The 14840-nt window shown below is 40.5% G+C and overlaps 1 protein-coding gene across 4 annotated transcripts in view; it reads left to right on the top strand.

The window, feature by feature from the left end:
* WWC3 (WWC family member 3) overlaps positions 1-14840 on the top strand; it is a 230235-nt gene that overhangs the window by 188243 nt on the left and 27152 nt on the right. For all 4 annotated transcript variants that reach the window (XM_033949184.1, XM_033949183.1, XM_033949185.1 and 1 more), the window contains 2 exons: positions 1448-1534; positions 9035-9227. In XM_033949184.1, the coding sequence (XP_033805075.1) occupies positions 1448-1534; positions 9035-9227 (280 nt within the window). The remainder of the gene's footprint in view (positions 1-1447; positions 1535-9034; positions 9228-14840) is intronic.

Below are 14840 nucleotides of genomic sequence, written 5' to 3'. Positions count from 1 at the left end.
TTTGGGGAGTGTTTGGCAGAATGAAATTTGAATAAAGATTCTGAGGTTAGACTGTTGAAAACACATAATGGACGTTATTAGTAATAGAAAATGATACAGGGACACATTTTCCCCCGTCCCCGCAGGAACTTATTTTCCCATCTCGTCCTGGTGACTTTTTTTTCCTGTCCCTGCCCCATTCCTGCAAGCTCTGACCTCAACCACACAAGCCTCAAGCACTTTAAAATCATAAGTGTTCAAGGATTGTGTAGTTAAGACAGAGCTTACAGGAACGGGGCAGGGATTGGGACACCAACAAAACTTGTGAGGACAGGACGGTGAAATTGAGTTCCTGCGGGGATGGGGAAAAATTTGTCCTCATGTCATTCTCTACTTAGAAGACAGCAGGATACGTCAGACACACATATCCACACCCATCTTTCTGGGGAGTTGGCAGTTAAAGAGGGTTTCTTTTAAAGTAGCGGCTGCTTAGGAAGTCCCTCTGAGGGAGGACTCCATGTTGGTGCCATTCAATGATATCACCCACATGGGTGTCGGATGTATTCAGCTCTCTCTAGAGAGATCCTGAGTTACAGGTAAGCAATTTGGGTTTTTAACATTTCTTTCTAGAGGTTCTTTAATTCATTTTTAACCCATTAAAACTTAAAAATTAGCCCCCTCTTCTATTAAACTGTCCTTGCAGTTTTTAGCGCAGAGACATGCTGAATGGCCCGCGTTGCTCCCGACGCTCATAGGAACTCTATGAGCATCAGGAGTAGTGCGGGCCATTCAGTGCGGCTCACTGCGCTAAACACTGCGAGCGCAGTTTAATAGAAGAGGGGGGATAAAAGTTTTTGTCTAATCCTTTCCTGTCGGAGGATTTATGGTGGCTTTTGAATTTCTTGCCATAATGTACCAGTCTAGCTTTCTGAAGTGTACACCTAAACTGCATGCTGGAACATTTCCTGTCTGAACTTTGAAAAATGTCCAAACAGATCAATGTTGAGTAGTGATAGCACTACTACTACTTATCACTTCTATAGCGCTGAAGGGAGTATGCAGCACTGTACATTTTGACGTTAAATAGAAGAGCTTACAATCTAACTTGGACAGACAGACATGACACATAGGGTTGGGGGATGCAGAACCCAAGTTTGAGAGGAGTTAGGAGTTGAAAACAATCTCGAAGAGGTGGACTTTTAACTGGGCCTTGAACACTGCTGGAGACGGAGCCCTCTGTAGGGATTCGGGCAGCTTGCTCCAAGCATAAGGCGCAGACAAGGCAGAAGGGACGGAGTCTGGAGTTGGCAGTTGAAGAGAGAGGTACAGATAGGAAGGACTTACCAGTTGAGTGGAGCTCACCGTGGGGGGGGGGGGGGAACATAGGGGGAGATAAGTGAAGAGAGATAGTGAGGGGCAGCCAAGTGAGTACATTTGTAGGTCAATGACAGCTTCCTTTGTTTCCTAGGCACAATAGTGGCATTGATTGTCTCCTGCTCCATGTTTTGCACCTGAAGAACATTGATGGGCTTGCTGTAAAGGAAGACTCTAAAATGTAAGTTGTCCATTCAACATTGTATTTATTTATTTATGTATTGATTTTTAAGTTAATAATATACTGCCTGTCAATAGAGGTTGTCTAAATGGTTTACATTCTGGTACTCAAGCAATTTTCCCTATCTGTCCCAGCGGGCTCACAATCTATCTAATGTTCCTGGGGCAGTGGAGGATTAAGTGGCTTGCACAGGGTCACAAGGAGCAGCACGGGGCTTGAACCCACATCCTCAGGGTGCTGAGGCTGTAGCTCTAACCACTAGGCCACTCGTTAAATTGTACATTTTTAAGAAACTTTGACACCATGCTTTATTTAGACTTTTGCTCCTTATATTTGTGAAGAGAAAAAGATGTGATGGCATTTTATAAAATGAAATCCTTGGACAAATATGAAGTAAGGTAGCCAGCAATATTCTTGTGTGGTCTTAGGCAAAGATGGCTTAATGTAGCACCCTGAAGTCCCGAGACCATCAAAACCCATAGTCCCCAGCTGTACCTTTAATAAACATTATCGTGTATTTGTCTCCTCCAAAGTGTTTTTGTGAAGCTATTTTTTTTTCTTCTTTTAAGTAATACTTTGACCCTCAATCTGAACAGGCTATAGTTTTGTGAACTGGCAGGCAGAACTATCAAGAGTTTACCCCCCTAATTTTTATTTAGATAGTAACATAGTACATGATGGCAGATAAAAGACCTGAACGGTCCATTCAGTCTGCCCATAAGTTATATCCATTAAAAAATACATGATTAGATGATTCGATTAACTTGTCTGTTCTTTGATATTTCTAGGCTGTAGACTGTAAAGTCTGCTGTTGTCCTAGGTTCCAAATGCTGACGTTACCATCCAAGCTCACTCCAGCCTATCCAACCATCCCGTTGTTTGCAGGATATCTACCTTAAAGTCTGGCCAGTAACATCCTCATGTTCCATATCAGTGGAGTTCACATTGATGCCCATCCCAGCCCATCCTACACCGAAACACCATATATGGAACACAGACCGTGCAGGTCTGTCCAATACCGGCCTTAGTTCTTTAATTTACATCCTTCATTTTCTAATTAGAGATCCTCAATTTTTATCCCACGCTTTTTTGAATTCCTTCACCATTTTCCTCTACACCACTTCTCTTGGGAGGGTATTCCAGGCATCAACTACCCTCTCCTTGAAGAAGAGTTTCCTAACATTGCTCCTAAGTCTTCCTCCCTGTAACCTCAGATTATGCCCTCTAGTTTTACCATTTTTTCTACTCTGGAAAAGATTTGGTTCTATATTAATGCCTTTCAATTATTTAAATGTCTGTATCGTATCTCCCCGGTCCCTCCTCTCCTCCAGAGTATACATATTTAGGTCTTCCAGTCTCTTCTCATACTTCTTTTGGTTCAAACCTCTTACCATGTATTTTGAAAATTTCTATTCCGCCTGTCAACTAGGCAGATTACAGATTTACATACATAAAATAAATTACAGATACAAATTCAATAAGTAAAAGTAATTTTAAAATAATATGTTAGAACTTCATTTTAAATTAGTCTTTATGAGAGAACTACCAACATCTTACCTATAGAAAGCCTTAACAAATAGGTGAGTCTTCAACAGTCTTTTAAATGATCTGAAATCAGAACATAATCTCAATGACCCATGCATTGCATTCCGTAATCTTATAGTGGCGGGACTTGATCAGGAGCCACAGATCACAGGTATACCCAAAATCTGGCTAATAAATATCCCCTCTGTAAAATGACTGAGCGTTTCTACCACCACCTCCCCCAATGTGCCCAGCCAGCTCAGAGAACAGAAGATCAGAGTAAGGAATCAGATCAGATCTGTACTGGCCACAGAGCCATAGGGCTGGCCAACAAAACACTTTAGACAGGCAAGTTGTTCAGTATAGGGGACATAATCAAAACTTTGAAACATCTAAAAACTCACCTAAGTCAATACTTGGTTGTCCTAATAGCAGGGATGTACAAGTGCTGATAATCAAAACCAACTTTCTGGGTGTTCAGCAGCACTTCTAAGCTGCTGTGCGTCCAGAGCTCAAAGGGGCGTGTTGGGAGGTGTGTTATGGGCGGGTATCATGTGGGCTTAGACCTGGACTTCCTGAGGGAGTAACTGAAGCATTCCTAGGCAGAACTTAGACGCAGGGAATTAACCTATTTTAGTTGCGTCTAAATTTACCAAAGTTGCCCAAACTGACAAGAAGACCACTGGAGGGTTTAAGGCATGACACTCCCTTGCTCCCCCAGTGGTCACGATCCACTCCCACCACCCAAATAGGACATCCCCCCCACACCCTGCCAAAATATAAAAGCAAAAACACAAAGCCAAAAATAATTACCAGAAGAGGTATTATAAATCCAACTGAATTTTGGGCTCACTATGAATTATATCCCAAAACTTAGGAAATTCAGGATTTCCCTATAAGATTGGGAAAATTTAGCAAGGAAGTGTTAGACCAAATAGCACCATTCCAAACTTACAAAAAGAAATAAAGGGTGTTAAATGAGTGGTTCGATTCAGAACTACTAGTTTTTAAACGGGAATTGAGAAAATCAGAGAGAATCTGGCATAAAACAAATAAAGAGGAAGACAAAATACACTGGAAACTAAAAATGAAAAATATATAATTCAGTTTAAAGAGAAACGTTCAAAACACTACGCACAGAAAATAGGCACATCCAAAATAAATAGCAAAGAACTGTTTAAGTTGGTAAATAGGTTAACAGATACTACCCGGATCCTGCAAAAGGATAATGAGTGTATTCCATCGGCTGAAACCCTCACCAATTTTTTCAATAATAAAATCTTAGATTTAAGAGCAGCTATACCTTTGTCTACATATGACTTTGAATTCCAATTTGGATTTCATGAAAAGGAGTCAAGAGTGGACATGGACCATTTTGAGATTCCAAATTGGCATCAATTTTTGACTCTGTTCAATAAATATACTAAATCAAACTGCTTGCTGGACAAATGTCCTTCCAAGATCTTGAAAGCTGCAACACTCAATTTTAAAAGGGATTTATTTAATTGGTTAACAACTACTCTTACTAAAGGTATATTTTATGAGGAAATGGGACACATATTGATTACACCTATCCCTAAAGATCAGAAGAACTTGATAGCCCTGAAGACCAACTATAGGCCCATAGCGAGTATCCCCTTATTCACCAAACTACTGGAAGGACTGGTCAACTTGGAATTAGTGAATTACTTAGACAAATTTAACATTCTTAGTGAACATCAATCAGGATTTAGAAAAGGTTTTAGCACCGAGACAGTTTTAGCTTCAATTCTTAATCACCTTTACGGTCTTTTTAGTAAAGGTACAAGTGCTCTGATTTTACAACTAGACTTCTGTAGTGCTTTTGATCTAGTTGATCACGAAATAATGTTACACAGCCTAGATGCAATGGGACTTGCAGGAAGAGTTAGGAACTGGTTTCAGGGTTTCCTTACAAAAAGATCATACTGAGAGGTTAGTGATGGGACTTACTCTAACTCCTGGAAAAACCCTTCAGGGGTACCCCAGGGTTCCCCACTATCACCCACATTATTCAACATTTACATCTCATCCATAGGACACCTACTGCAAAAGCTAAATTTAAACTACTATATATATATGCTGATGATATTTCCATTTTAATCCCTTTGAATAGCATAACAAATGAAACTTTAGAATACATTTCTTATATTATGACTGAAATAGAACATTAGTCAATCAACTTTAAACTGAAACTAAATACAGAAAAGACAAAAGTTTTCTTAGCAAACCCAAAGGATAAAATTACTAGAACATCGCTATATCTAAAAGATCATGATCACCCAATTTCTAAAACTATAAAAATATTAGCAGTCACCTTAGACACACATTTGACTATGGTTGAACAAACAAATATAGTGGTGAAGAAGTGCTTTTTTGCACTATGGAAATTAAAGACCATTAAAAAATACTTTGACCCTGTATAAGAACATAAGAACATAAGCAATGCCTCCGCTGGGTCAGACCTGAGGTCCATCATGCCCAGCAGTCCGCTCACGCGGCAGCCCAACAGGTCCAGGACCTGTGCAGTAATCCTCTATTTATACCCCTCTATTCCCTTTTCCAGCAGGAAATTGTCCAATCCTTTCTTAAACCCCTGTACTGTACTCTGCCCTATTACGCCCTCTGGAAGCGCATTCCAGGTGTCCACCACTCGTTGGGTAAAGAAGAACTTCCTAGCATTCGTTTTGAATCTGTCCCCTTTCAACTTTTCCAAGTGTCCTCTTGTTCTTTTATTTTTCGAAAGTTTGAAGAATCTGTCCCTCTCTACTCTCTCTATGCCCTTCATCATCTTGTAAGTCTCTATCATATCCCCTCTAAGTCTCCTCTTCTCCAGGGAAAGAGACCCAGTTTCTCCAATCTCTCAGCATATGAGAGGTTTTCCATCCCTTTTATCAAGCATGTCGCTCTCCTCTGAACCCTCTCGAGTAACGCCATATCCTTCCTAAGGTACGGAGACCAATATTGGACGCAGTATTTCAGATGCGGGCGCACCATCGCCCGATACAATGGCAGGATAACTTCTTTCGTCCTTATTGTAATACCCTTCTTGATTATGCCTAGCATTCTATTTGCTTTCTTAGCGGCTGCTGCGCACTTTGCCGTCGGCTTCATTGTCATGTCCACTATTACCCCCAAGTCCCTTTCTTGGTTACTCTCATTCAATAATATCCCTCCCATCGTATAGTTGTACCTCAGGTTTCTGTTTCCCACATGCAATACTGTACATTTCTCAACATTGAACTTCATCTGCCATCTCGCCGCCCATTCCCCCAGTTTGTTCAAGTCCCTTTGCAATTCTTCGCATTCCTCTTTAGTCCCAGCTCCACTAAATAGTTTTGTATCGTCCGCAAATTTTATTATCTCACACTTCGTGCCTGTTTCTAGATCATTTATGAATATATTAAATAGCAGCGGCCCGAGCCCTGAGCCCTGCGGAACACCACTCGTGACCCTCATCCAGTCAGAGTAGTGGCCCTTCACCCCTACCCTCTGTTTCCTACCCGCCAACCAGTTTCTGATCCATCTATGTACGTCTCCGTCCACTCCATGGTTCTTCAGTTTCCGGAGTAGACGCTCGTGAGGCACCTTGTCAAAGGCTTTTTGGAAATCAAGGTATATGATGTCTATGGGGTCTCCTCTGTCCATCCGTTTGTTAATTCCTTCGAAGAAGTGCAATAAGTTCGTTAGGCACGATCTCCCCATGCAGAAACCATGTTGGCTTGCTATCAAAAGTTCGTTTCTTTCCAAATGTTCATCGATGTGTTCTTTAATCAGTGCTTCCACCAGTTTCCCCGGAACCGAGGTCAAACTCACTGGTCTGTAGTTTCCCAGGTCACCTCTTGATCCCTTTTTAAAGATGGGCGTGACATTGGCTATCTTCCAATCCTCCGGGATCATGCCTGTTTTCAAGGATAGGTTGCAAATTTGCTGCAGTAGTTCCGCTATCTCCTCCTTTAATTCCTTCAGAACCCTGGGATGGATTCCGTCCGGACCCGGGGATTTGTCAATTTTAAGTTTTTCTATCTGTCTGTGTACATTATCAAGGCTCACTTCCATGTTAATTTTTCTGCTTGATTTCCATTGAAGATTTGTTCAGGTTCCAGTATGTTGGTTGTGTCTTCATTTGTAAATACAGACGAGAAGAACATGTTGAGTCTTTCTGTGACTTCTTTCTCCTCCTTCACCGCTCCCTTCCTGTCTCCTTCGTCCAGCGGTCCCACCTCCTCCCTAGCTGGCTGTTTCCATTTAACATATCTGAAGAACGGTTTGAAATTTTGTGCCTCCCTGGCTAGCCTCTCTTCATACTCTCTTTTGGCTTTTCGAACCACACGGTGACATTCTTTTTGATACTTCCTGTGCTCCTTCTGGTTCCCTTCAGTTTTATCCTTTTTCCATTTCCTGAATGAATTTTTCTTATTGCCTATCGCTTCCTCACTATTTTAGTCATCCATACCGGGTCTTTTGTTCGACCCTTTTTGCATCCCTTTCTGAATCTGGGGATGTGCAGATTTTGTGCCTCGCTCACCGTGTCTTTGAAAAAAGACCAGGCATGTTCTACTGTTTGCCATTTTCTGGAAGTGTTTCCTAAGTTTCTTCCTTACCATATCCCTCATTGCTTCATAGTTTCCTTTCCTGAAGTTGAAAGATGTCGCTATGGTTCTCTTTCCGTTTGGTATTCCTACTTCAACCTTGAACTTGATCATATTATTGATCGCTGTTTCCCAACGGTCCCACTACTTCCACTTCCTTTGCAGGTCCCCTTAGTCTATTTAGGATTAGATCCAGAGTGGCATTTTCTCTCGTCGGTTCTCTAACAAGCTGCTCCATGAAGCAATTCTGTCTCCCTAGCGCATCTTGAGCTTCCAAGACTCCAGTCTATCCCAGGGTAGTTGAAGTCTCCCATAACAACTGTGTAACCGCTTTTGCATTCTTGCTTCATCTCGGCATCCATTTCTTTATCGCTATCTCCGGTATCTTAGAATATTGGTGCAGTCTTTGGTTTTATCCATATTAGACTACTGCAATATCGTTTATTTAGTTATACCTAAATAAACAGAACACGGCTGTCCACTTGATATTTGGATTGAAAAAAGCGACCATGTTAGTCCCTACTACAGACTGCTGTACTGGTTACCAATGGAGGCACAAATAATGTTTAAGTTTTCTTGTATTTGTTTTAAGCTAGTTTGGGGACTAGCTCCTACCTATCTTTTATCTCATTTTGTGTTATATAGTCCTACAAGGATAACCAGAAATTGTAAACTTTTTGCATACCCAGGCATTACTGGCTGTAAATACAAATCCTTTTTGGATAGGACTCTCATGTATCAAGCAAGTAAACAGCAGTCTTGGTTAGGTAACTACATTAATGGAGCTAGGCTGACCTACGGCGCCTTTAGGAAAGAAATTAAAACTGCATTGATTGATAGATTATCTCCTAAACAGAATTTACAGTAAATCTAACAATTTTTATTATGTCTATTCTTGAGTAATATGTTGTACTTTTATAATTTTATAATTTGCATATTGTAATTCGCTGATTGTCCAGCTCTCTTCAGTGTGAACCGCCTAGAAGTCGTCTGATTATGGCAGTGTAGAAGAATAAAGTTATGTTATGTATGCTCAGAATGACGGGCCTTCGCCCTCCCAATACATCTTGGGATGTATTAGGAGGGGCCTAAGGGCTTGATTGGCTCAAAATTGCGAGTATGTGACACAGTGATTAGAGCTACAGCCTCGGCACCTTGAAGTTGTAGGTTCAAATCCCATGCTGTTCCTTGTGACCCTGGGTAAGTCACTTAATCCCCAATTGCCACTAGGACAGATAGGGAAAAATGCTTGAGTACCTGAATGTAAATCACTTAGGCTATAAGTGGTATATAAATACTAAAAATAATTAAAAAATAATAATAAATATATTTTGTTAGACTGTTCTATATTTCTCTCTCTCATTAGACACATCCGCATCTATTTGCCCCCACTTGACAATAGCACACCCAGTGCTTACTGCTCTCAAAGTTTGGCATTCCAGAACCCCTTGATGATTAATGAGGTTTTCCAAATCCCGGCTTATTCAAGCATACTGAAGCTTAAGTCTTTGCAACTGTACATATGTTCTATTGACCGCCAGCTACAAGAAGAGTTGCTGGTGAGTGGCATTATTTTCTTATATGTTCCCATATGAGAAGAGGGCTGTGGCTTGGCACATGGAAGATTGGAAAATCAGTTTTGAAGTCCTAGGAAATGAAATCTCTCTGTTGCTCATTATCTGTGAGTCCATGGAAAAGTCAATGCAAGAGTAGCTCTAAGGTGGACAGTGATAAGATGATTCTGTTCCTGCCCTTTAGATGGATACTTTCAAGTTGTCCACATACCAGAAGTATACTGTCAGGCTGTAACGAGTGTTGCAATAATTTTATAATGTTTTATGGTCATGAGAATTGCAGTTTGATTGTGGCAAACCATACTGCTCAGTATCTTTCCAAAACAATACAGTTCTCTGCAAGGAATCTATGCAGTTTACAATAAGAATTAGATCAAGTTTTGGAAGTTACATTTTTAGGGGGGGAGGTTGTTGGGAGGAAGGGGTGAAGATAAAAGAGTGGTTATAGGGAGAAGAGGTATGTCTTTAGTTTCTTCCTGAAGACGAGGTATGTGCTGGGTTGACTTAGTTGTATTGGTAATTTGTTCCAAATGTGGGAAGCTTGGTATTCAAAGGTAGCCTCAAACATCTTCCACCATATTTTTTGAGGTGACAGGAGGGGTAGTTTGAAGCATTGTGCTACATGTAAATTGAAGAAGACATGTTCCTCCAAGTTTTTCCAAAGGTCGCTTTGTGAACCATGCAGGCTGTGTTGAAATGGATTCTCTTTTTCATTGATAGCCTTTGCAGTTGTTCTTTAGAAGGTATTTCTCCAGGGATCTCAAAGTCCCTCCTTGAGGGCCGCAATCCAGTCGTGTTTTCAGGATTTCCTCAATGAATATGCATTGAAAGCAGTGCATGCACATAGATCTCAAGCATATTCATTGAGGAAATCCTGAAAACCCGAAGAGGGACTTTGAGACCTCTGCTCTAAACCGTTTTTATTATATATTTTATAAATTAGGTCACACCTAAAAAAAAGTATGAGCAGTTTAAGTAGATGGTTGCTTGTGGAGTAGAAATGTTCAGGAGAGGAGTTTGGGCAGAGTGTAGGCAAAATCAGAACATATGCACGCGTATGCACCTAGGTGCTTAGGTGCACAAGAAAGACTAATCCAAATTATAGTTACCTGATGTTAGGTTCCACCTTAGGAGTTGGCACCAAGAAAAAGATCCTAGGTGTCACTGTGGGCGATATGCTGAAATTGTTTGTTCACTGTTAAGTGGTAATCAAAAAACAAACAGAATGCTAAACATTATTAGGAAATGGATAGAAAATAAGACAAACAATATTATAATGCTGCTGTATCACTCCATGGTGTGACCTCATCATGCATATTGCATGCATTTCCGATCGTCATATCTCCAGAAAGATATAGCGGAATTGTAAAAAGGAAAGGAAAAGAGTGAAAGAGAATGGGACTTGTATACCGCTTTTTTGTAGTTACACAACCACACTCAAAGCGGTTTACGTATATACAGGTATTTATTTTGTACCTGGGGCTATGGAGGATTAGGTGATTTGCCCAGGGTCACAAGGAGCAACCCTAGGATTTGACCCCACAACCTCTCAGTGCAGAGGCAGCAGCACTACCACTAGGCCACTCCTCACTTAGGTTCAAAGAAGGGCAACCAAAATGATTAAGGAATTGAAACTCCTCATGTGAGTAAAAGGCTAAGAGGTTAGGGTTCCAGCTTGAAAAAGAAAGAGCTGAGGGAGGAGGGATATGATAGAGGTCTACAGAACCCTGAGTGGTATAGAACAGGTTAAAAGTGAATCATTAATTTTAAAATTAATTATATTATATTAAATTAAATTAAAATTAATTAATTAATTAAAAAATATTAACATGTAACTTCATTGAGTGTCCCCCTAGTCTTTGTACATTTTGAAAGAATAATCAATGAAGTTAATATTTTTAAAATTATTAAGAGGAAATATTAGCTTTGGAACACATGGTAACAGCAATTAGCATAGCTGGGTTTAAAAAAACAACACATTCCTGGAAGAAAAGTTCATAGTCTGCTATTGAGATAGAAATGAGGAAAGCTACTACTGACCCTGGGATTGGAAGCATGGAATCTTGCTACTATTTGGGATTCTGCCAGGTACTTATAACCTGGATTGACCACTGTTAGAAGCAGGATAGTGGGCTAGATGAACCTTCAGACTGCCCCAGTACTACTTTTCTTATAAAATTATCCTCCTAATACTGAAGCTTTTATGAAAAGATAATTGAAGGACTAAAACACATCCCATAGTGATTCTTCACCTGTGAGTAGATTATTACTGAGCTCATTGGCACCAGTTTCTATCTTTTACTTATGGAACTGCACAAGGGAATATGTTATAAGTTGACCATCAGCCAGCTTCTAATTGGAAGATTTTTGTAATTACAGAAAATAGACGAAGTTCTCAAAAAATAAGAAGGTAGAGGTCATCAGTATCCCAAAATTGGTGTTTTGACTTTTTTTCTGTATTAAAATTATGTATTGTTGTGGCTTTCTACACATGGAGATGTCTCTTAGAAAGGATATAGAGAGGGGAATTGAGATGTCCAGGTTGGGATGTGGAGATTTCCCACAGTATTTTACAAGAGACTCAGCCAAATGCTACCCCCCCTCCACACACACACACACACACACACACCACACCTGATTTATTCCAGGTGTCCTTCCTTCAAAAAAGAAGAGTCTATACTGGAATCCTCTGTCAGACGCCCCTCATCCCCATTCTCAACCTTACTGGAGTCACTGATATCTAGTGGGAGCAAGAATGATCCCCACTGACCCCATTATTAAGGCTCTGGGTTAAAATATGGCCAGCATTCATAAGATTGGCAGCTATCAAACAATCTATATTTTTTGTTTTTCACAAGAACATAAAAACATAAGAATTGCCGCTGCTGGGTCAGACCAGTGGTCCATCATGCCCAGCATTCGCTCACGCAGCGGCCCTCTGGTCAAAGACCAGCACACTAACCGAGACTAGCCCTACCAGCACCCGTTCTTGTTCAGCAGAAACTTGTCTAACTTTGTCTTGAATCTTTGGAGGGTGTTTTCCCCTATAACAGCCTCCGGAAGAGCGTTCCAGCTTTCTACCACTCTCTGGGTGAAGAAGAACTTCCTTACGTTTGTACGGAATCTATCCCCTTTCAACTTTAGAGAGTGCCCTCTCGGTCTCCCTACCTTGGAGAGGGTGAACAACCTGTCCTTATCTACTAAGTCTATCCCCTTCAGTACCTTGAATGTTTCGATCATGTCCCCTCTCAATCTCCTCTGTTCGAGGGAGAAGAGACCCAGTTTCTCTAATCTTTCGCTGTACAAGGCCATCTGGACACCATATAAATTATTGAAAATTAAAAGAGATAACTCTAATAAATGCAGGTCATGTTCAAATGAGGTTGGCACACTAATGCATTTGTTATACTACTGTGATTATATATGTGTTTATTGGCAATGTATATGGGATACCATCTATACTTTACTAGAAATTAAGGAATCACTTATATTAGATGTTATAGTACTGGGCCATTTAGGACTTCAGCAGCCAATATCTGAATACCATTCTAAATTGCTAAGAATTTTACTTAATTTGGCCATCAAAATCAATTTGCAACACTGGAAGGATGCTTCAAGGGTGGAATATGTAACCTGGTGGACTACTGTTTGTCTAACTGCCAAATATGAACATGTTGTTGCAGAAAGATTAAATGGGTGAAATAAATTTAATAAAATATGAGAGCCATTAAAAGTCACGAGCCATTTAAACCATGATGATTCAGCCAGTGGCGTACCTAGGGTATGTGGCACCCAGGGCCCATCATTTTTTGACACCCCCCCCCATGTAAAAAAATATTTTTTGTAATGACCATGAAACGGAATAAATGGTCAGAATAGAAACAGGCAGTGAAAATTTTTTTTTATTGAACCTCATTACATTACATTGAACCTCATTACATTACATTACAAGCAGCGCTGTTACAAACATATTCTGAAGATCAATGCTAAGGTTAACAAAGTTTCCTTCCTTGGACCAGAAGGAGATACTGACAAACCACTGGAAGAGATCCCAAAACATTTACCTAGGCACAATACCCAAAGACCCACTCAGTGTGTGAACCAGTTGAGTGGAGTGGACTAACTGGGGGGGTGGAAATGGGCCCGGAGTTTGCTCAGGAGAATTTCCCAGACCACCTCTTCCTCTCAACACATTGACACACTGCCGCCACCACCACCACTAGGAACACCTCACTGGGTAGGCCAGCAATGCTTATAAACTTTATAAAACACATTATTATATTTTTTTATAAAGCACATATTTTAACTGAACTCTCTGACATCCTCTGCCTTTCCATTCACAAAAATAGAAGGAAGAAAAGTTCCCATTTCCTGCTGTCTCATGTCCCCGGCCTATACAATATTTTTCTTCTGCAGACCCTTCAAAAGTCTGACCAAATCCTCGTTTCACTTGCATTATAAAGTACTGAGGATGCCATCTCTCCCCAATCCCAGGTCCTAAAATCTAAGACAGTAACCATTATTCCAAACATAACATAACATAAATTATGTCTGAATTGTCATGACATCAGAAGTACATATGGAGTAATTGCAGGTGATGCTTGGGACAGTTCTGATTGTGTTAATTCGGTTTTATGTGTTTTTTTAATAGAAGGGTTTTTATTTCTTTTTTGAAGGTTTTGTAGTCTGTGGTCAAGGTCAATATTTGGGGGTCGAGTGTTGCAGCTCGAATGACTAGGAGGTTGTTGAACAGTTTTTTTCTTTTGACGTTTTTGGTTGGAGGGTGTGTGAATGATACGTGAGTTCTCCTATGTCTGGTTGAGGTGGATTGAATTATTTAGCTGAAGAAATTAGTTACCCCCCCCCCCCCATTCCACACACATTAATTCTCTTCCATTTTTGTTCCCATTATAAAAAAAACACTGATAAGTTCCCAGAAAAAAAATACATTAAAATAAGAAGTGAAATCAAAGGCCCCTACAGATGAGAACATAACATAAGAATAGCCTAACTGGGTCAGACCAATGGTCCATCATGCCCAGTAGCCCATTCTCATGGTAGCCAATCCAGGTCACTAATACCTGGTCAAAATCCAAAGAATAGCAACATTCTATGCTACCGATCCAGGGCAAGCAGACACTTCCCCCTTGTCTTAATAACAGACTATGGACTTTTCCTCCAGGAATTTGTTCAAATCTTTCTTAAAACCAGCTACACTATCTGCTTTTACCATAACTTCTGGCCACTTCATTTTTTAAGTTTAGATCTTTCCTTCCAAACAGAGACCTTGCTAGATGTCAAATACAGCACAAGGTAACTTCACACGGACTTAGCTGTGCAGGAAATGTTTTTTTCTTTCGATCACTACATAGCCTAATGCCATACAAGCAGCGCTGTTACAAACATATTCTGAAGGTCAATGCTAAGGTTAACAAAGTTTCCTTCCTTCAACCACAAGGAGATTCTGACAAACTACTGGAAGAGATCCCAAAACAACTACCCAGGCACAACACCCAAAGACCCACTCAGTGTGTGAACCAGTTGAGTGGAGTGGACTAACTGGGGGGTGGAAATGGGCCTGGAGTTTGCTCAGCAGAA

The sequence above is a fragment of the Geotrypetes seraphini genome, chromosome 6, assembly GCF_902459505.1.
Source record: "Geotrypetes seraphini chromosome 6, aGeoSer1.1, whole genome shotgun sequence".
Lineage (NCBI taxonomy): Eukaryota > Metazoa > Chordata > Amphibia > Gymnophiona > Dermophiidae > Geotrypetes > Geotrypetes seraphini.
This window is presented reverse-complemented; position numbering and strand designations above follow the sequence as displayed.